General features: G+C 37.2%; 1 protein-coding gene across 9 annotated transcripts in view; it reads left to right on the top strand.

The window, feature by feature from the left end:
• Positions 1–23,883, top strand: part of GRID2 (glutamate ionotropic receptor delta type subunit 2) — an 804,597-nt gene that overhangs the window by 316,725 nt on the left and 463,989 nt on the right. The window contains exon 2 of one of the 9 annotated variants that reach the window (XM_083834802.1): positions 1–23,883. This exon is cut by the window's left edge and continues 10,721 nt beyond it. The exons of the other annotated variants lie outside the window; for them this stretch is intronic. Coding sequence (XP_083690928.1) covers positions 23,832–23,883 — 52 coding nt within the window. The 5' untranslated portion in view covers positions 1–23,831. 9 annotated transcript variants of the gene reach the window in all.

The raw sequence follows: 23,883 nt of genomic DNA, 5'->3' as shown, positions 1-23,883 counted from the left end.
TTTATGAAAAAAGTATTGTTGTTATTTTTTTGTCAGCTGATTTCACCAGAAAAAAAAGGTCTTTGATTGTACTCCTTGTTTGGATAGTGTCCCATCGTCGCGTGTCTTCTGACGAAGTGTCGGTACTGATTATGTATACAGTGTAGATTGTCTCTTATTTAATAAGTTCTAGGTGATGTGATTTATGAGTCTATTTTCACTGAGTCTTAAACATATTACTATCTGAAGTATTATGATACAGCTCATGATTTCCTTAACTTTTCAGCAGCAGTTTGCATAGCTTCAATAGCTCTTCACTTTCTTGTTTGAAATCTTACCGCTTTGTTAATTCAAAATGTGCACATTAAGTTGCCACAGCTTGAGTTTTTAAGGGATTTGTTTTAGCTGAATAGAAATAAACGCAAATGGAATACGGAGAAATTCCCAGATCAAATTCTTGGATTAAACTTTTCTGAATCTTTGGAAACATCTTATTTCTGCTTCTAATTTAATCTGTAATGATAGGTTCTCAACTTTTTAGACCATTATGTGCCAGCCAAGCTGTTGTTCAAGTAGTTGTGACTATGCAGGTATGACTAAGTGTGAATTAGGTAGCAGAAGTTTCTATATTGAGATCTGGCTCATGTACTCCACCCCTACAAAGTCTGACTGGCAGCCCTCAGGGTATGATGTTCTTACAACTCTACTAATAAGAGAACATTGCCTTTGATGTATCCTATACCTCTGTCAGTTGTGTCAGTGAATTGGGACCCCATAACTCAAATTTAGTTCCAGCAGTGTATGCCTTTGGCTTGTAGTCTGGTCTTGCCTAGCTTCCTTCTGTATATTACATTTCAAGAATGTATGGTGCTCATCACTGTGTATGAAGCAAGCAATGAATTTGCAAAAAAATTGAAAGTCTGGGGCATCAGCAGCACAAATCAACACATCAAAAGGTTTCATTTAAATCTCTTTCAGGAGCTATGGACAGACCCTACCTTCTCTGAGTTTCATTTTTTCCATCTTCAAACTCATTATTGTAATCCTTTGCAGCAGGCAGAGGAACGTTGTTAAGTTTAATTAAATTTAATGAACAGCTTTGTAATCCTCCTATGACATTCACTACAGGAACATCTCGTATCGTTATTTATTTTCTAAATGTTTTTGCCAGGTTAATGGGGAAAAGATAAATAAATAACATGTACAGAAGGGAAAAAATGGTGGCCAGTACATAGAGGAAATTACACAGAGAGGAATGGCAAATGAGAAGTAAATGAGATTTAAAAAAAAAAAAAATCAGGAGAAAGAAACTTACAAAAAAAAGAATAAATGGAAAGGGGAGGAGAAAACTTGTATCTGAGTGTGCTTTCGTACAGTACATTCATTTCAGAAATATCTTAATATTCCAAAAGTCTTATGCATACTCTGGTATGTTAGAAATAGATTAATTATGAGCACAAATGCATTATATGTACATGAGCTCTTATCTGCCCTGTCTAAAGCTGTCTAACAGTAAATGGAAAACAGGTGTTCTGTTTATTTATTTTTCTCAAGGATTATATTCCCATTTCTGTTTCTCCTTCTCTCTCTCTTTTTTTTTTTTTTTTTTTTTTTTGGATTTGGTTCCTTTGTTAGTTGTTTCAGAAACTCAGTAACATTTTTGTCCCTGTTGTTTGGTATAGGTAGCTTTTGTGATTCCTCCTTGAAATTCATTGAGTGAAGCTCAATCACTGCTTTTTTTTTTTTTTTTTACTACAAGCCTTATGATTTAAAATTGTTTATGAACTGTCATTTTCAATTTCATAAGAGCACAGATGTTACAAGTGATGACTTGCATTATGCTTTTTTATATAAATCTGTCTTCTAATATCTCCTCAAAGATTTATTCCATTTCTGTTGCCTAGGACTGCAGTTCTAGCAATAAACAATTTGGAAAGGCAGAAATTTACCGCATACTTGCCTCCTAATCACATAAGAAGGTTACGATACCTTTGTCTGAATGCTTATTGAGAGTTCATTAATAAATGTGCAGAGGTGTGAAGACCTACAGCATGCTGTTCAAAGTGGTGGTGTTACTATTGTTTATTTTCAGGCCTGTGGAACAACTTTGAGATTTTGCTCATGGGTAACAACTTGTTTGACTTTGTCCTGGTGGAAGAAAATGCTCCACTGTTTCCAGAGTATATCCCAGCATACTTTCCATATTAGAACTAAGAGCTTGAGTCTTTTAGCACTTCAAAATATCTAGTGAGTCAGATTTGGTCTGTATGGCATTCTGAATGGAGGGGTTTTGTTTGTTTTGTACACTTTTTATTTAGGAACAGACTTAAAACGGTGATGTTTCTAAAACACTGTTGCTGTTAATGCTCTAAATGAATCCCACGGTGAGACTTTCCAGATGTCCTAAAGAATAGTGTTCTCATTTTCGCTACTTCTTTCTAGAGGGAGGCTGAATGACTTCAGTGTTAGTTAAGGTCTGGTTTAGTAAATGTCCATCTTTTTGTATAGACTTTATTTGAAAAAGCAATGAAACTACAACTCTTCAAAATCTGCTTATGCTGTCTGTAACTCAAAGTTTCCCTGGAGCATCCATATTTATAAAAGAAGTGAACTGGGATGAGAGCTCTGAGATTATACTAATGTATCATATACCTAATCTATATAATTTTATAGACCAGTTTTTGTCTTGGATGAATTAAGAGGTTGCCAAAGGAGATAGTTAGGGGTGGGAAAATAGTTTGAGTCAATTGGTCCAGGCCTAAACATTAGATTTTGAAGCTGACACAGGAGTAACTTTGTGATCGGCTTTGAAGCTTTTTAGATGGAATTATTTCCAGTATACTTCAGACAGTAGCATGAAGATTTCCTCTTCTTTCTGTAGCAGACTGGGAAGGATGTTGAGGGGCATCAGCATGGAGAAGGGGGTGGAAAAATAGCAGTAAAATGAGGGTAGAATAGCAAAAATGAAGAGTTCTTACTCCAAGAGTGAGGTCTGGGTTGTCAGAGTGATGGTGAGAAGCTTGAGAGGCTTGGGTTTTTTGATGAAGTACTAATTGAAATACTGTTTTACCAAAGGGGAAATAAGGTGACAGGAAAAAGCAGAAAGGTGCTTATGAACCACAAAAGAAAATATTAGTGGAGCATGAAGCAGGAAGTTGTATTTGCAATGAGGAGAGAACATGTAGTATTAACAGCTACTCTGAAATCTTAACTCTGACCCTTTTAACTGGCACCAGGGGCTGTTTAAAGAGTGTTTGTGGCTTGAAGGTCACAGAGTCATGACAGGCATGTCAAAATAGTTGAGAAATACTGTATAATGTGATAAAAAATCTTCCATAGTGACTTTTTGCAGTAGAGAGTGATTGTGGCATTACTCGTAGTTAATAAAATTCATACTAATGCAATAGAGCGTGTGTATACACCCCCATAAATACATAACATGCAAATTGTTGGTGAGTTATCTGTGTTTTTGTTACTTATGTGAAGAAAAGCCCTACTTTAATGCATGTGCAGTGAGACTTATGGTTGCCATGGGAACTACTACTCCACATTTTGTGAGAATGTGCTTATTAATTTTGCAATCATATGGAGATTTTAACACGGTCTTTTTTTGTTGCTGTTGTAATTGGTCTGGTTGTGTGTTCTCCTGTCTGGCTAAAAAGCAGCTCAGAGCAAATGAGTGTTTTCATTATTAGATGTTTATCAGATCCAGAAACACGAAGAAAATTGCATTCTGTCAAGGCTAGGGAAGAGAGAAGAGCCACTGAGCCTTCATGTCATTAATTTGACAAACAGAGTAGAGTAGTTTGCAGTTAGCACATAAAGACAGTGTCTGTTTACTTTGGTAAACCTTACTGTAAACGTGATAGGTTAAATTTTAATACAAGGTTTCTACAGGCTATCATGAGGACAAATGGAACTATGATTTTATTAGAGAGCTTAGATACCATTTATTTTTCCCATCTTATTTTCACATTCTTTTGGACAGACCTTAAACAGAAAATCCGTTTCAAGTAAACGGATTACAATGTTGAATTTTCAGGAAAACCGTGGAGACTTAAGAGGAGAATGGTCAAGAGACTGGCAATTTTGTACTTGTTGGATGATAATGACAGTTATGAATGAGTTATTCTACAGGGACAGAAATCTTTTGTAGAAACTGTTCTGGTAAGTCTCCAAAATGTAATTTGCTTGGCTTACTGGGAGCTCTCTAAAAAATTAATCATTGTTGTCCGAATCCGTTTCATAAATTGATACCATCAAGTTTTTAATAAAACTTTTATTGTTTATAAATAATAAAACCTTGCCATTGCTTACACAAAGGTACATCTTCTGAATTATTTTATGTGTTTGTGTATTTTAAGTGTGTTTAGTTGTGTGCAATAGCTGATGTGCAGGTTCTGAACTGGGACTATTAATAATTTTGGGTGAGAGAGATACATAGGCGTGTGCATATATATATATATGAAGTAAATGATTATATATTAAAATTCACTGTAGATTTTTATTAGTATTTCTGAACGGCTAGGTAAGTACGTTTTGGAGGCCTTCTCTGGTACATTTCACCGTTTGGATGCTTTCCTCATGTGGTACTTTCTTTATTGTTGTTTTTGTTGTTAATCAGTGGTTTACCCTCAAAGAAACCCATTCTCAGTAGCAAAAGTGGAGACAGTTAATTACTCAGAATTTAATGTTTTCCAGCAGTGAGATGGTTCATCTGTAGATTCAAACTTCCAGCAATAACTTTATATGTTTCAGTAGCACAGACCTTCTTAACTAAGAATGAAGTAATGAAAGTAATGAGCTCTAAATGAATCTGTTAAAGAAACTGAGATGAATGTGAGTCACTCAGGCTTCTTGAAAAGCAGACTGATAGTTTCTTTGACGGCACGGGGCAGTAATGTTAAAGCAATGCTTGCAAGAAGTCTGTTAAGCAGCTGTTGCTGAATATATTATAATAATTTAATAAATGGGACATAAAGTGTCATTTCCTTTCTGATAACGAGATAGCAAGAGAATTGGTCCTCTTGAAGTTAATTATTACAGATGTAGACCGTATTTCTCTCAACTTCCTCCTCTGCCTCTTTGCTGATTGCCCTGAAGTTTTCTGGTCAAGATTTTTATCGGGAGATCTGCTAGGTATTATTATGAGAAGTACTCTGTGTGTTTTCAAAAGAAAGTCCCATTGAGGCACACAACTGCATGAGTGACTCCTGACTTGACTGCCCAAAGAGGGGAAAGGTAAACCTGTAAGGGGCTGTGGTGTTTTGCTCTTCAAAGCAAAGCTAACATTTGTTTTCCACATCTGCTTAAGCTGCTACTTGAGGGTTGGCAAGCCTAGAAAACCTGTTGTCAGTGGAAATATTGCTGGACAGTGATTAAAGTATTAAGGATATAGGGATCACAAACGAAAATGGCACACGTAATATGCGAGACTAGCAAAATGAGTTCATAATTAGTTTCTGTGAAAAGTTATCTTATTCAGAGAAGAAAAAAAACAAACAAAAAAACTCTCACTAACCTGAACCTCAAACACACAAGATGTCAATAGTATTGCACACCTGGCTGAGCCTAGTGCACTTTGCCATTCCAAAGCTTAGTAAATATTCTTTAAAAAAATATTGGTGTTATTATGAAGTGATAAAAAATCAATGAGGCAATGATTTTCCAGTCAGATGGAGTGCATTCTTGTTAAATTAATTCTTTAACCTGGGCCTGCAAGGTCTGAAAGAAGTTGGGAAACAATGCTGGGTGACTTGATGGAGGTTTACTTGATGTGTTATTCCAGAGAAGCCTAAAATGAATTTGCGAATGATGTTTTTGACTACACTAGGGCATCTGCAATTATTCACTTCACCACTCATAGAAGACATCATTGATTAAATTCCAAAGCCTATTGACTGTAGTGGTGGGGTTGAACTTATTCTTTTCTTGAGATTTTACATTTACAGTGTGCATTTAAAATGAAAGTGTGGTTGGTTGGTTGGTTGGCTTTTAAACAAACAGTAGGATGTGTTTACTGTTAACAGAGCTTTCCTCTGAACTACTGGAATTTTGTTTCTGGTAAATTGAAATGTGAGATGCAGATTTAGGAGCTAGAGTAAAAGGTAGGTCTATTTGCAATGGAAGAGTTAAAAATTATTTCCTGTAGCCTTTTTATTTTGCTGGTGAGATGGTTAAAACTGAGCTGAAAGACTAGAATGCCTCAGTTTTTCTTGTCGTACGTGTGATTTGCTGCCAGTTATGGCACTCATAAAACTGATTTAAATTATGAAAATGTCATTAAAATGCTGTATTGAAAGTTTCAGAAATTGAGCAATCTGAATAGCATTGGCTTTAATAAAATGAGAGAAAATTAACATTATTAAAGGCTTTGTCATAAAAGTGAATTGGAAGTCATATAAAAATGAAGCCTGCCCATGTCATCCTAGAAGCAAAGGAGAAACTGTTTGAGTGACTGTAAATTTAATAGGGGAAGTTATTTTCTTTTCAATAGAAAACAGAGAATGTATTTAAAATCCTGCTTCCCAATAAATAACTTCTGTGAAACTCTGATATGTCAACAATTTAATCTTGGTGGCAAAATATATTTGAGAAGGCAGAGATCTCTTTAGATAAGTTAAAACAGATCCAACCATTATGTATGAATCTATGTCCACAGACATGGAGTAATTTTCCAGGCATGTGTTTTAATCTCTTCCTGTATGGTGGCCATTACCTATTTAACATATCAGACAAAAGCAGCACAGGATGCATACTAGGACATGCTTACAATTAAGGTCAAGACAGTGACAAAGCCTAGGTGATCATGACCACTTCAAATGGCCCATGAAATCTGTAGGTTTGGTTTTGTTTTGTTTTGTTTTCCATAGTGAGTCATTTAAAAGGTTGAAGCCATTCAGAGTGACAGATGGGAGAATGCTGAAAGTTTGAAGAGGAAACAGAATCTTTGTTGGTGTGAGTCCTCCTTCTACTGAGTTATTAGGTATTTTAAAGGAAAAATAGTGGCATTCCTTTCTTTTTTAGGTAGAAAGGACTTTAAGCAGCTGACCCTGGCAGAAATTTATGGCCTTTCTGAACTTGAAATTCTCTGCATCTCTCCCCATCCCAGTGCTGGAGCTCAGATTCTGTTGATGATTTATTTAACTTGTTTTGAGATTAAGTATGTTGAAATAGGGTTTACATCGCTACATTTCTGTATTAATGTGGCCTTGATGGAATAGTTTTCATTTGCCTTATTTTAATTTTGGGTGCTATAGGCAGTGTCACTCCAGAAATGGAGTTATCAGTGTTTATCAAGGTAGATCTATTAATGAGGAAGAATAGTTCTTTCCTGGCTTCTGTTACTTTCCCCAAATAAGAAATTGTGATTTTGGAAACAGTTAGAAGTTAAGGGAGGAAGGGAAGAAGGAGGTTAAAAAAAAAAAAGTTTAGAAAAAAAAAACAAACATCAAAAACCTGTGTCATTGATAAATTTTTCCTGTCTTCACCAATGGTTGTGAATTACTGCATGAGGCTGAAAGACAGGAACAACTTTTCATCACAGATCTACCCGGTTTGGGTCTGTAAAAATGACTGAGGTACAATACCCAAACTCCTTGTTTTAACCCAGTGTGTGTTTAATTGTGTTCATGTGTAATGAGAGATGGCAAGGTCTTTTTGCTGTAACACAGTTCAATTGCTTTCTGTTCATGTTTTGGTAGTCACTTCTTCCTTAGAGAAATTTTCACTCCTTTGTGGTATGAGTGAGACCTCAAGACAGTATTATGGTCACAGAAGTGGAAGTTATCAGATGCATATGTAAAACATATTCTGCAAACTTGTTTTGCAGTTGTTTTCCTATTTCTGTAATTTAGAAATAATTATTATCCTTCTCAGCAACTGAAGTCTTGCTGTCTAATCACTTTTTGAGGAAAGAACAGCCAAATAAGTATTGGTTGCCAGTAGTGCTTTAGCGCTACTGACCCTCATACAAAGGAAGTGACCCAACTAACCCAGTTTTAAAATAATTTATGTTCTCTCTTAATCCAAGATGCAAAGTCAGACTTTCCTTTCTCAAAACGTATGGGATAATAGCAAGAGCAAGTGGAGCATTGAAGCGCTGCAGGAGAGGGTAACTGGCAGGTTTTCCTGCTTGGGAGGTTTTAGGTGGTAACTTACACAACGTTAAGTTCAACTTTGGTGTTTCCATACCTCAAGGCCATGTAAAAATGAGACCATATATTTCTTTGTGTTCATAAAGCATAGTGAAGTAAGATCTAGATAGCCTCAACTATCTGAGAAACTCTGACCCAAAACAGATTGGAAGTTTATTTAGATATGTCATTTAAGGATCTCTGTTACAGGTTAATGGCCAGAGAGAAGCTGCAAATTTCCATCTATCTGTAATTATGATAACAAATCCAAGTTCTGAAAAATTGAAATACTAATTGTAGGTTTGCAACTGTAGCTGTGGTATGTAATTTTAATTCACTCATGCAGTGGCCAGAAAGAGAATCAGAACAAAATCACAGGCATTTTGGGTAATCATTACTTATGTTATTCACATTTGTTCTCAAAGGGACGCTGATATGATAAAAAATGAAATCTCCTATGCTACTGACCAAGTTATATGACAGAGATTAAAGCAAATAAATTACTGCTGAGACTTAGCAGCACTCATGAGCACACGTTAAACATGAAAACAGCAATATCATTGGTTTTGTTTTGAAGCTTACCAACAAGGCACGTTTTTAAAAAGTACTTTGGTATTCTGAATCTTCGAAGTGTTTCTGTCACTTTTGGCAATGCAACATATTTCTCTGTCAATTAGCCTTACAGAAAAATGTCTTCTTACTAACAGCTCTTAAGTGCTAAATTTCAAGTTGAAAATAGAGAAGGTATTCATTTCAGGAAAGTAGTTCTTTCTTTTTATTTTTTTTTTATTATTTTTTTTTTACTCATGTTATGTTTACATGCTTTCTTAACTGGTTATTTACTCTGGAAGAATCCTGAGATGTATCTTGGTATTCTTATATATTTTAGATTGCATAGATGCCTGAGGCTGAGTTGAAGAAAGCATCATTTATTATTAAATTTATTTCAACAGATTACTGTGTCAACTTCCTCTTATTTTGAAAGCCAGATCCATAATGGGAAAAGAGTGCCTTGTAGGCAAATCTGTTACCTGTCTACAGCATTTAAAGCGATGACTTTTCAGGGGAAAAGGCACATTTCTGAATCCATGTAGATGGTTGTATGAGAAAACATGGCAATCTCAGATACGGTCTTTTCTTTGTACATACTTAAGATTATCCGAAGTACATTATGTATTTGGATTTCAGTTTTGTCACCTTTCAAGAGGTTACAAATCTCAAGTTGAGTATTTTTAAATGAGTAAACTCATTTGACGTGGCATCAGAATATCTGCATATTCAATTAAGAAAGAAGTTTTTTTCATGATGCAAAAATTTATTCTTGATTTCTGGAAGACAAAAAAAAAATCTAGGAGGATGATTAGAAGCAGAAATAGTCTAGTTCAAGAAGAAAATATTTATTTATTTATTCATTCATTCAGATGGTATTGCATTTATTTTCTAGCTTTGAAATTGTTTTGTGAATTTCAACTTTTGGATCATTCAAACTTTAATTCCAGGAGGTACTTCTACTTGAAAGTACTCAAATGATAACTTTCCAAATATAAGGACATATTAACAGACAGAATTATTCTTGTTCTATCGCAACAAAAAAACAAAGAATCCTACATATGAAGAAACAGGATTTATGGCACAGCATGTGATGGTACCCAAATAGCTTTTGGTCTGCAATGGTAAGTGGATTTATGGGCAGAATTAAATACTAAAGATTAAAATAAAGATTAAATCACAAAAGAAAAGAAATATGATTTCAAACAAATTCAACCAGAAACTGTAAAATTTTAACCAATTTTTCAGCAGAAGATGGGGTCACACGGGAGTCTAAAGTCCTTATTTATGTTTAACTCTTTCATTAACATCTGTAAACAGAGCAGCATGACAAACAATATTATAATCTCTGATATTTTACTGAAATTGCTGAAAGGCAAAACTCTTATTTTATGGAGAATTTTCCATGACTTAATAAATGCTGAAGCTTGAAGATCAGGTGTTGCAATAAATATAAGCCTAAACTATGCTTAGATATTTTATTTATTTATTTATTTATTTTCAATGCAGTACCCAAGGTATTTTTACTTCTGGTTTAGGCTGGATCTAGGCTCTTGTACCAAAATGGGAATTTTACTCCTGTAGTATTGATTTCTCTGTCCACTGCATCTGCCTTGTAATCCCATTCTGAATTACCCAGTTTATCTGTGTCTCTTCCAGAGATCCAGGGTCTTGCTGTAACACAACCTGAGCTCAGATGCCTGAGAAAATTGTGAAGCTGTGAGAAAGTCTGCAAGAAAAATTAAAAGAAAGTTAAAATTACAGGCAGAGGACTGTAGAGACATGGATTGTTAATACCCCAGAGTCAGGAGAAAAAGAGCTAACACAGAAAAGTGTAAAAAAGCTAAAGTAAAGAAAATGGAGGGACTGGTTGGAGGTCGGCAGATGTAGTTGTGAGCCACTCAGGTCCTTGGTGCCAGCAGAGTGGCAGCTTGCACAAAGGAAGCAAAAACCCTTTGAGTGTTTTTATCAGGGTAATGAGCAGCCTAGCAACTCTTAGACTTGCTCTTGTGTCTGTTCACCTGTGTATATACTGCTGGTGCAGTCTTTTTGCACGTGCCTGAGTGCTCTGCAAGCACTGCTGTGCTTTAGGAGGACTACGAAAAAAGGGACCTTGGACAACTGTTTTCTGAATAGTTCTATTTTCAACGTTTGTTGGTCTCTACACTGTTAATCAATGGATCAAGTGTCAGCTAAGCATTCTTTAAATTGACTTGCAACAGTGATTCATACTGTCTCTTCACCAGAAGCAATTTAGTAAGTGGTTTTTAAAGACGAAGTGGTTAAAATGATTTTTTCAGAGCAATGTAGTTGTGTGTTTGTTGATGTGTTTATGTGTGTATCTGGCTGGTTACAGATACATGGTGGTGTGATGGAGGGCCTCCTGGTTAATTGCTTTGCTGCATATTTCCTGGAAGTACACATCCAGGTGATGGGAGATTCCCTCAAACATTTCCAACAGGGTTTTACAAGGTGAAGTTAAGCATACGTGTGAAAGAGAAAGATTGATTCTCAATGTTAATTTAGGAAAAAAAAAAAAGAAAGAAAGAAAAAAAAAAGAGAGAGAGAGAATTCCTGATCTGCTGCTATTCTGATTACAATGACCATGGCTTCATTGGCCTAGACACAAAGAGAAGGATGATGTAGACATTGGCATTAAGGTGGTAGCTTTATTTTTTTTTTAAATGACATAACTGAAAAACAAACAGAACAAGAGATGAGTTTAGCTGAATTTGGAAGGTTTTTCTTCATTCCAAGGTCATAATCTGCAAGCCTGGGTTCTATATTGGGTTATCTTAGGTATGGCTCAAGAGCCTTCAGGTTGCTCCAGGATCTAAGGTTGCAAGGGCTAATAACTGCAGCTTACTTGCATGGTGTATTGGTAGTTTAACAACTATGTGACACAGCAGAGCAGCTGTTCTGGGCTGCTTCTGCTTTTTCCTCATGCTGTGGAGGATTATGTCCACCAGGAAAGAACATTCTTGCTGGTCCTTCCTGTATTCCAGTACTACGTGCTTGTAACACAAATGGTTCTGCTTCTGTTCTGGCCTGCTAAGGCTGATCAAAGGAACTGCTATTTACTTTTTGGCAATTTGCTAGCTCAGGTGAGTTCAGACTTCTGTATTCTTGTACACCTAGCGTGCAATCATCTTTCTTTTTGGGGTTCTGATGAGGGTGGCCATTAGTGAGTCATCCTCCTGCCTGGCCAGACCTTCACTAATAGTAAATCTTCTTTTTGAAGTTTCCAGGCAGAATCTGGGCAGGGCACTGAAACTGTTATTGTTAACGTGCAGCTATTTGAGAACAGGCACATAATTGCTGAAAGCATCACTCAAAGTACCATTACCACTGAGTGATCATTAACAGCAGAGTCTGGACTGAATTCAGCACTTCCCAGCTGGCCATAGTCAAGGAACTGAATCACTACAGTAACTAGCTATCTTAAGCAAAAATATAAAGCTTTTTTTGTCTTTGCATTTTGTGCATATATAAAATAATTGCATGAATACATTGGTTGTAGTTGGAAACTTGAACTTTATTCTTAACAATAGTAGCTGAGCTTGTATTCTGTGTTAAAAAGTAAAATAATCTTCCGTAGGAAGTGCTATCCTCATGATCAACAGCAGGTTTTTTATTGGAATGCTTAACAGCATCCCCTGTGACAGTATTTGAAATTATTTGAGTTTGGATGATAACATAATATAATTTGACACTGGTAGCTCTGTAGAAATTTAAAATATGTAAATGCATATGCATGAAAACATGCTCCAGTGATTTTTTTTATTCACTGAACTGTGCTTTGGATGATCAATCATTAATAATAGCAATAGTAATAATAATAGCTAATAACTAATAATAATAATAATAATAATAAAGAGGCCTTTGTTTAATCTGCGGGAATTGCAATAGTACCGGTGGGATTTTATCATGCACCTCTGAAACTGATAGCAAAACTCCTGCTGACTTTCAGGGCTACCCTGCTAGTATTTACAGCATGATTGCTTCTTCTGGTCATCACAGATGGTAACTGCACTGGGCCTGGAAGATTTCTCTTTGACTTCATATGGATTTGGACAGGGCCCCATCTTTGAAACTGTCAGTAAATCCCAGCAGCTAGGGGTCACAAAAAGGGGAAAGATATATTACAAACAAGTACAAGGTGAATTTGAATGCCAGACTCATGTCTACAAAACAGTTTCTTAATAAAGCCTGTATATATATGGTGAATTCGAATGCTGTGCGTGACATGAAAGACCAGCTGTCCATTTGTATAGCTATTGCTTGTATTTGGAGCACCTTCTAGTAGATTTATGAGTCTTTGGCAGAGAAAAATCTGTACTTGTTTATACATTATTGAGCTTTTAGACTCTCTGGTACGTGCCCTCCAACATTTGAAAGATATGAAGGATGAAAAATCAGTGAAAATAAAGTTGAAAGAAAAGGCATCAGTGCTAATGAATATGGCAGAAGAAAATTATATAATCTATAAATTATGAAAAGTGAATTGAGATTAAGTACTTGGAGCAGCATGCATGCACACACCAACTTTCTTGCACGGAAAGATGTTCAATTTTCAATATATTGCATGTGACGATTCACAGCAGGTATGTTATTTTTTCCAGCAGGGTAATATGATTCATCAAGCTATTTGTGAAGGGTGGGATAAAATAATAATAGCAAATACTGGCTGATTAATACTCAGCTCAAATTCAGCTCCTGATCTTGATGTACTTTTCTGACTTGGATACATGGAAATTTTGAAACTTGCCCACTTTCCTAGGGTGATAAAAACAGTATTACAGCTAGGACTTCGCATTCTTTTCACTTGTCCTTTGTTGTGAGAAGAATAAATCTGGCTACTTTCACTGGGGCATTTGTAAGCAGAAACTACAGGAAATCCTACTGATATTTTCCTCCTTTAAAGCAGGATTTAATCAAAGTCCTAGAAACTGACCCCCTCAGTGAATACTTCACGTATCATTCCCACTCAGCTGTCCCCATTGTGTTTGCCCATGGCCCCTTGTAATATGAACTTGGAACACAAGCACCTTCCCCTGTAAACCACCTGGGTTTGCAGGTTGTTTGTTGCAAGTAAGAAAAGGTCAGGGTTGTACATCTGGAGGTTAAACTGAATAAGAGCATGAAAACATCTGTATTTACTGCAGTTGTGCAGACACTCTTCTTCCTTTTTATTTCATGTAGGTGACTATTATTAAGATGTTCTGATGGGGCTTGCGGGCTCTGTTAGGAAACACAAGTTTGTCTTCACGATTTGCATTCTGAGGTAATGGTAAGATCCAGACCAATTGCTCTGAAGCAACAGAAACTTTGCATAATGGTTTGGGAATCAATGCCTAGAAAGAGCAAGTGGCTGTGAATGGCTTTTGTTGTGGTGCACAAGCTGCCGAAAGTGTAAGATGTCACAGAGGCAATGTGGGTTTATTTTGAAATAAGTGTTGGAAAAAAACAAAAAACAAAAACAAACAAAAACCAAAAAAAAAACCACCACCCTGCAAGCAGCACCCTACGCCCTACATTTTAGATTCTCTGTTTAGGGATGTTTTCAGTGTATCACATCAATTAAAGATGCAATTTCACATCAGGAATGTATGGATAGAAACTGCCAAACCTGATTGGAGAATAGTAAGTATTCTTGTGCAGGAGACTTCTCTGTCATCTTTATATCAGCACAGTGTAATGAAAATTAAAAATCTGGGTTTAGCGTGCCTCACTCTTAGGAGGCAATCTTAGCCTTTTTCTCACCTCAGAGAGCAGCTTTTTCTTCTCCAGGTGTTTGGCCTCATTCCAAAAATTTTGCATTGCTCAGTCTGATTCCCAGTCACTCTTTAGAAAAAGCTTCTCTTTGCTTTTCTCATCTTTCCCTGACATTGCTTAGATCCAGAGGTATTTCTGAAGATCCAATTCCTGTTAAACTGAGAACTTTTGAAGTAAGCATATGTATATTTAGAATTTACTGAAGCTTCCTTGAAGAGCTGTTCTTGCGCTCTTGGAGTAGCTCTAATGAGTTTCCTTAGTTTGATTTAAAAACATAATACAACTCAATGTTATAGTAAAGACTCCAGATATGTTTCATAATACACGTTATGGAAATGTTTGATGCTGCAAAAGAAAAAAGAGAAAGTCTGGGTGTTGTTTTTGGTTTGTTTGTTTGTTTTTGTTAGTGAACTGGCAGACAAAGAACAAGCTAGGAATGAAACCTGAAGCTACCACCTACCGTTTAACATGATAAATAGTGTTTAAAGACCTGTGGTGCCAACCAAATGCAATATAGACAATAGGCTTAGTATAAGAAATCATTTATATATATATATACATATATATAAGTGTGTGAAAATGACTCAGCACTTTATTTTAAAAAAAGAAAACAAAAGATGATGGTAGTGTCCGTTGTTCTGTTAATGTAATGAATTAAATAAAATCACTGTCAGAAATTACCTGGGAACAGGGGCTGAATCTTGTCCCTGATGCTTTATTTTCTTCTTAGATGTAAACTAAGTGCTTGGAAGTGAGCACAAAAGCAAGGCACAATTAAGACAACCTAACTGTCTCTTTAGTTGATAAATCTTAGGTAAATGTGCTAGGAGTCTTTTGCATGTTGTCTTTATCTTCTCTTCCATTGAGCATTTGATATGCAGGTAGATTAGAAGTCCTTACAAGACGCCACTGGCAACAAGCATCATGTTAAAAATCACTGGATCTATTCTGGGATTATATTTAAAGAGAACTGTTTTCTCCTAAAAAGCATAACCCAAGTGATGTACCTCTCAGATAACACCTGTTAGGAACTCAGAATCTTTCAGTGAAGACCTAGCTTGGTTTTTGCACGTGAACAGATGTACTTCAGAAGTCATCTAAGAACTGAATGAGAAGAAAAAACCGAATGTTGCTGTAGCTAATCCAGTTTTTAGTTCCTCTCTAGGCAATTCAGCTGCAAAATAAAGTAACCAGAGCATTCTGAAGAATAATATTTGTGCTTTTAATATAACCTTGGTTCTTCTCGTGTTTTCAGGAACCTTTCTTCCACCTTCATCTGAATACTGTGTTAGGAGAAAATATTGACTCTAGTTACTGAAATAATTCTATCTGATGGTGATCCCCAACATATTAATCATTTTTCTTCAAAATAACTTGGAAACTATTTATGCAAGTACCATCTCTGAAACTCTCTATAGTCTGTAGAGAATTTGATGAAAACTATTCCTTATATTCAGCCATGTAAGATTTTTTGTTTGAAAATGGAAGTAGTGGTTTCCTTGTTTTGAGGTATGGTGGGATTTGGATACATTTCAGTTCTCTCTTTAGCTGGGGAAGAATAATTGCAGTCCGGCAAAGTAAGGGTAAATTTGCAGTTCACTAGCACTAGTTCACTGTGGCTATGGCTGGTGTAGATACTCTCAGTTCTTTACGCCACTCCATGGAGGTACTTCATAATTGTGGTAAGAGTGCTTAGAAGGTAAAAGACAGTTATGAGGAAATTGTTTGTTAAACATTAATGTCCTTAGCTACTTATATGCAAAATTATCCTATGCAGAAAAGCCCTCAAAGTTTTTACCTACAATATATATCAATAGGATTTTTTACCTGAGGAGTAGCACTGGAGAAGAATCTGAGTATCTAATAACCTACAGTTCATGTTACCAGTGATTTTTCCAGTTCTGCCTTGACATTTTCTATTTGATTTTTGTTTCTTTGCTTATTTGCTAAATTTGTTTAATATTGAAATTTTACCTCTAGAGGTAATGGACTAGGAGAACTAAAAGACATTTCAGAAAGAAAAATATATTTTCATATAAGAAAAAAAATATGTGTAAATATCTTTTCCTCCAGGTGGATTTGGAGGCATTTACCTTCATTACAGTCACTGCTTTGCTTACAGAAGACTGTTTTGTTTTTGTTGTTGTTGTTTTCTCCAGAAGATCTTAGCTCAGAGGTTATGGGTGACAAGTAAAATTATATATTGAACCAGAGGGTAATGCCAAGGCCTGACCCTTAGAAGATTTCTCTACTGTAAATACTTTAACCAGGATTTTGGGATCAGTCCCACCATGCAGAATTAAGCTACCTAACTCAGCACAGATACTTCTGTGCTTGTATGTAGAGATGCATTCTCAGAGCTATTTGTGATTAACGGTGATGGCCTGAAGGCAAGAAAAATATTTTTTTTCTCTCTGTGGGAAAGACAGTAAGTGTGTTCCCAGTTCAGCATGCAATTACCAGTTCTAGCTTAGGTGCATAGCTGCCTAAAATTTGCCATTTATTTGATGTCCCTCTCAGATCATCAGTTATGCACCTGCAACAATGAGAGGCTACCATTTGGGATTAAAGGCATTTAGGAGTTGCTGATTTCATTTTCTGTCTTAAATTTTTTTTGATGAGTGATGATGGAATTAAAAAAGCCTCACATAAAAAGCCATTAAAAGACAAACAAGACAGGGATGCAGTAAAGCAAATAAAGCTGCTTAGTGTATATTAGCCAAATGCCATAGGGAATAGCTGCTAGTGAATTGTACATTTTATTCGACTATAAATACTCTGAAGGGGTTTCTCTTCACTATTTTGTTCTCTGCATAAATTTGTTCCAAGAAAAAACAGTCCAGAAATTCAGAAACCTGCACCAGTGGCTGTGAGTTCACATTTGTGTACAACTAATTTGCAAGCAAGAACAAAAGTACAGGCAAGTAAATGATGCTTTTTATAGTGCCAAGGTAACTGAGGCTTAGTCTTCAGTAATCTGAAGACTTAGTGATTAGCTAATGCCTGGGAAATGTTTCAAACCTGGATACACTGCAGATTCCAAAAAGATTAGTAATTTGCTTACATTTTATCAATGCAGTTGCTACTGAGTGCTGTGGCAAGGATGATGTGGAGGCAGCTCTGGAGAAAAGCATGGAGAAAGCAAGAACAAAGGAAAGTGGAGAAGAAGTAGGATACAAGAGTTAGAGATCTGGGGGAGAGGAGCCATCTAGTTAAGGTCAGAGTAAAGGGACAGGAACCTGATAGAAATGGAAAACCTGGGTCTGTGGAGTTGGTTACTAGTGTGTGGGAGGGGAAGAAACAGGGTGACATTGGTGGGGAGGAGGAAGAAGGAAAGCTGGGAGTCACAGAGGCAAATTTAGAATGTTAATCTCACCACTGGCATCTTAAAATGCATCTAAGCCATCTTGAGGAGGATGTTTTGCTTTATATTTTAACATTATTATTATTATTGAGACTTCTGAAGGTGGTGGTGGTGGTAAGTTATGACAGGAAAAATCAGACCATTTATATGCCAAGTGTGGCTGGCATTGGTGACCTCAGGGTACCATGCAGCAGGTCCCCAACAACATTGTGTAAAGGGGCAAATCGTCTCTTCACTTCCACATGGAGGATGTGCCACAGGGGAGAGTTATCTGTACAGCATCACTTGGCCTTCAGAGAAAGGGCAAAACCTGCTTTGCTACTAGGTTGTCTGGAGAGGGCTCTAATCAGGCTTGATCACAGCAGGGGCAGGCATGTTAATGCTTTCTCCACATTATGGTTGGAGCAGATTGTACTGAATTATTTCACCCTGACGATGTGTAACTCTTACAGCTCAGGCACATCTCCAGCCTTGGAGCACTTTTGTTTTGTTTTACTCCCCCTCATCCTATCAGTATGTAAACCAAGGCTAGCAGCTCTCCAATGCCTTTATCTTTCATATGTGGTCATGCCCAGAGGCTCAGTCTTCCTGCTGCATGCTAGAATCCAAAGGGTAAGAATTCACTCCTGCTGTCTAATGGTCTACTTGGAAAAAGATCAAACGTGTGGTGCTGTCTTGGAGCGCTTCTAGAGTAATAGACACATCTTTATTTCAGATGAATGGAACTTCTTTCCTGACTGTTTGCAATGAATCTCTGTACAGTAGTAGAGAGTCCTTAGCTGTTTTCTTCATTGCTGAGGTTCTACCTGGTCACTGCTGGAAGTTATGGCCAGCTTGACAGTAAATGGTAAGCCAGCCTTTCTCCTGGCATTGGACCAGTGAAGTTCTGCCAGCCCTGAGTATGGCCGTATGCATCAGGATCCATGAAACTGCACTCCTATTCATCTTCATATTCAGTTACCATGACACAGAATTTCTGCAATGTGAAGTGACTCCTCAGAATGATATTTTCACATGTTGGTGCTTTTGGACAAAGAATTAATGAGAACTAGAAGGCAAAAAGGGTAAAATAACAATGATGAACCGTGCAGAGATAGTTTGAGAGAAGTAACACCTTTGGTGTTGCCCATCTCTAGATTGGCTAAGCCATGGGCCTTTCAGTTTGTGAACCAATTTGTAAGTCATGATATCCTGGATCCTGAAGCAGTCACAGATGTGTTGAAAGAGCTTTTCTTAAAACAATAATTCATCTCTGCACTGTCTGTTTTACACAACTAAGCTTTTATCACATTGGAGACCAGCCGCTGCCCACCACAGCTGCTGCACTAGTTCAGTTGACCTTGACCGTCTAAATAGAAATTGCAGTGATCAGATCTCTGGATTTGTGACCACGGACAAAAATTAATGAAAGACATTATAGGAAATCACTTATAACTCTGATTTTCGTAGTTTAGCCACCAATGGATCTATTTCCATGCCTTGCCTTTCTGAAATAGTTGGGAACAATCCTATCAAAATCTCCTGTCAGGTTACCATCAATAAATCAAATTTCCTCCTTCCACACCAGTACAGCGATTTTATCCTTTATGCAGATTCAACAACAGAAAGTGAGTTTTCATCCTCCTCGTGCCATGAAAAACTAAGTTGAGGGAAACCCAGATGTTCTGCAGTAGCAACAGAAGCTGGACACCAATTATTTTTCTCTAAGTAATCAGCAGAGAAAAAATTTATCCTTCTTAGATGGAGGCCCATATGCTCATTGATCATAGGCATACACTGTACAGGCTGCTTTCTTCCATGCACTGTGTTGAGGGTGTAAAGAAGGGAATAAATATATTTAGCGTTATTAAACCTTTTATTGTTGGAATAGGAAAGTATTTGTGATCACTGAAGCTGTCAGTATTTACTGCAGCTTTTTTTAGTCCAACAAAACAAACATTCAGCTGGAGTGATCTGTGACCTTGAGATTGTATGGGTCCCTTATCAGCTAATACAGGTGCTCTTTGCAGGTTTAGGGTCAGCAATTATTAGGTACTGCTGTATTAGGACTCTGTTGAGTCACATAGAGGCATTATTTCCTTCTTTGTTGTTAGGCCTTCTGCTGAGCAGTGATGGCTCAAAATTATATATGAATGAGAAAGGAAAAAAAAAGGCTTGTGTAAATACTTGTTCTGGAGTTAGCAAGTCAAAATTTCTTTGCTATGTGTGTTGGTGTACTTGTAAGAAAATGCACTGTATCTTCACTTTGCAAAATGCTGCATGATGCGGTTTTAGAAACTAAGAAGTTCTGGGGAAGCAAGGATATATGGATTTTAAGGAAAGGAGAAAAATTTCCAGGAAGTACTTCAAGATGTAGGAGAATATGTGATGGACTTGTGCCTGCTAAGTGCTACTGAGAATGGCCTCTGATTGAAGCTTTCACACATGAGGATGATAAAGAATATTAGGGAGTCTTTAAATATCTTTTTGCAAAACCAAAGACTTCTGGAACAAAATATCTTGATGTGTACTTTCTCATTAAGGTGTCTGTCCTAACAAGTGTTAACTGTTACTTGTTCATATTTGTGGGAGCAGAAAGAGAATTTCACAATATGTTTTTAATCAATTACGTTTCTATTCTGCATGTCAGTAACATCAGTATGATCATAATTCACGTGTCTCAGGATTAAAGATGGTCTTTCTAGTTATAAACGTCTTGGAATGCATTAACTGATGTGCCTGTTGTAACACCCTATTTGACTGGAATTTATTAAACTGTAACAAATGTTTAATACCTCAGAGGGAACTGTCAAAGGTGAATGCTATTATCTAACCATGTCTAGACAACTTGTCAGACTAGCAGAGCAATTGGAAAGATTGCTATTTTTAGTTTGGATTAAAATCAGTGACGAACTGAGGTGAGGTGAAGTTTGGGATATCTAAAAATATCAGGTAATCAGGATATATTTATCTTTTATTATGGTCTTTTAATCCTATTGACAGGTTGTATGGTTTAACTATAATACTCACAGTACTTTAATGTCTTTGAACATGAGACACTATGAGAATGATAGTGAATTACCATTGAGCAATACTGAGTATTTCAACTATTTGTATGTATTTGTTGTTAGTTTTTTGAGCTTATTCTTGATTTCAGGTTGAAAACAACACACACACACAAAAAAAAAGTAAAATTTCTGAAATGTCCTTTTCTGATCGTTCAAGTCCCAAAGTTTGCTGAAGTTGTTTGGAGTCTCCTTTGATCCCTGTGACCTTTGGATCAGGTTGTAAGCACTTCATGTTTTCCTGCTATTTCTCTCTTCTTTCTTTGACATAATGACATACTTGGAACATATTCTGAAGTGTTCTGGAATCAGAATATTTTTTCTTATAAAAAATTTATCTTTACTGGAGGTGTCCTTGGATTCTCATTCTTTGCTTTGAAAAAGTGTTTAAGCATCAGGGTATTACTCAGCTCCAGCAGACACAGGTCACTAAGACACTTTAATTTGGTGAGGATTTTGATGTGAACGTTCGCTATCCATATGAAAACTCTCAACCTGTATTTTTTTTTCCTTTATATTGACGATATATATATATACTAAAACTTTAAAACTATCTTAGAATGATTATTTCCTACATTAAAGTAAATCACAGCATCCAAAATTTGGTTACTAAAAAGAAAAAATATTGTATTTCCCCAAATGCTTTCTTTGTACAAACAGCAGTATTACTCATAATTAGTACTCATATTAGGTTCAGTACTTTGAATATTAGAGAAATTGAGTATGTCTCTGTACTCAAGGCATCGTGTTCACTGAAATTCTGTTCTATTTAGCACACAATGTAATAGAGATATTGTGGATTCACTGTATATTTTTCCACCAGACAGTGTGTTTCTCTCACACGTGGACCCAATTGAATTCCACTCTTACAGGACTTCAGGGAACACTGGCTGGGGTTATTAGAAAATATTTTGTTTTAGAGGTATATTCTGTCTTTAGATCTGTGCATTGAGTTTCCAGCGTGGTTAGTTTGTGTCCACTGAAACTAATAGAAAACCTCTATGTGATACTACAGCTTCAAGTGTATAAGGATGTGGTTACCCAAGAGACTGCTTCCTTTGGGCTGCCATGGTCCCACTGCAGTTAACATCAAACCCACCCAAGCAGGACCTCAGTGGGAGTTGTGCACGGTGACTCAGGAAGGCATCAGCTCCCTGCAGTGTCTCCCTTCCCATTTGGTTTGCAGTACCTGCAATTGCTAGTGCCTGCTTTCCTACCATCCATCTATCTCATATTATGCCCTTGTGGCATCCAGATTTGGGATTGGCATGGAGAGAGGTTGATCTCATCTCCAAATAAGAATTGATACAAACACTGAAGACAAACCTGAAAGCCATTTTTCTCATCAGCTTTGAATAATATAGTATGTGTTTTGTTTTGACATGTTTAAGGGAGTGTCTGTTACTGTTCTGTGCTTCTGAGGAGTAAGGTTCAAGAACTCAGGAAGAAAAGAAATGCTTATTAAAATATAAATAAGAAGTCAGGTCTACAAAGTTTTGGTAGCATCTACCAAGTTCTGCTTTTAAATACATTATTATTCATTATACACCTTCCTACTGGGGCAGTGATGAATTTGTCCCCAGGCATTTCCCTGCTGTGTTGATTGAATTCAGACACTGCATTCAAATACGAGGTGTGCTTAGAGCTGCAAAACATGGGCTTTGGCTGCTTGTTTCCAACCCTGGCATCTGGGTGATTGGCTCTGTCCTCTTCTCTGACCTCTTGTCCAGCTCTACTGCTCAGCACTGTAGCAGCTGTGAAAGTGTCCAGAGGGGCTCACGAAGGGTTAGACGGCTGCTGAGTAATTATGCAGATGTGACTGTCAGGAATTTAGCTCCCTGTTTGATGTCTGGGTACAGTACAGCAAAACGGCAGTCTGATTTTTTTTTTTTTTTTCCACAGTCTCTCTCTGCAGACCGCACACTTGTAATGGTTTTAAAAGACTGCCTATAGGTATTTTCTTGGAACGGAAAAATAAGCAGTCGTACTCTGGCCCCTGAGCCAGTATGTCTTGGTGCTGTTGTTATTTAGACATCATATTTGTGGATCAGTTACATAAGTGAGTTTACACTTCAGAACTAGATTTGGTTTTGACTCATAAAAACAAACAAAAATGTTTTTCCTCCAGATAAAAGTATTATATTTTTCTTATTCGTGGGACAGTGACAAAGTAATCCGGGACAGTGACACGGTATTTGCCATTTCCTGTGATTCACAGAAATAGGTCTGCACCAAAGCCTGATGTTCAGACGGCTTTCCAACCTCAGAACATCGAAGTAGTCTGTAAGCAGACAGGACTGTGCCTGTCCCTTTCTCTATCACTTTCACAACAGGGTTTGCAGCCCCTAGTCAGCTATCGCTGGGGTCCTCATATTATGGTCTGATTCCTTTCTGCGCCGGCAGTGGTGGGCGCTGAGTGCTTGGTCTCTGCTGGGCTCTGCAGCTCATGCTGGTCTCCCATTGAGATCTAGAGGCTTCTGTGCAAGGGTTTCTGCAGGCTTAGGTTCCCTTAATTAAAAGTTTGAGAAGCCTTGGACAAAACTTAGGTTGCATACTGGTCATGAGATAAGGAGAACTTTGGCGGCAGGGTGGTTTGTGGTGAATGCTCTATTCAGTGCTAACAGCAACCTGAAGTAGTTACCTCATGACTGGGTGCCGTGGTAGCATGTGGTGTTAAAGAATGAGTATTACTTGATTTCAGATGCATCTTTGTGTTGTGTTCCTTACAAATAATTTAACACTCTTATTGACACCCCTACAATGAGTTTCACCTTACTTACAATTAGGCCCACTGAATGGATTTCACTGCAAGTTAGAGGGTAACTGCTGAGCTATTCAATCTGCTGCAAAAACACTTAGCTCGAGTACGAGTAGTAGCATAGCTGTATCAGCTCCAGAGCCTGCTGCAGCCTGAAATGCCACTGAGCGTGGGAGCAGAGGTATCATAATCCTCCTGCGTGGGAGAGCTGCTGCAGGAGGAAGCCCATGGGAGAAGTTTGTCTGCGTTCATCGAGACGTGTGCGTGCTCACAGACGTG

The sequence above is a fragment of the Anser anser genome, assembly GCF_964211835.1.
Source record: "Anser anser genome assembly, chromosome: 4".
NCBI classification, from domain to species: Eukaryota; Metazoa; Chordata; class Aves; order Anseriformes; family Anatidae; genus Anser; species Anser anser.
This window is presented reverse-complemented; position numbering and strand designations above follow the sequence as displayed.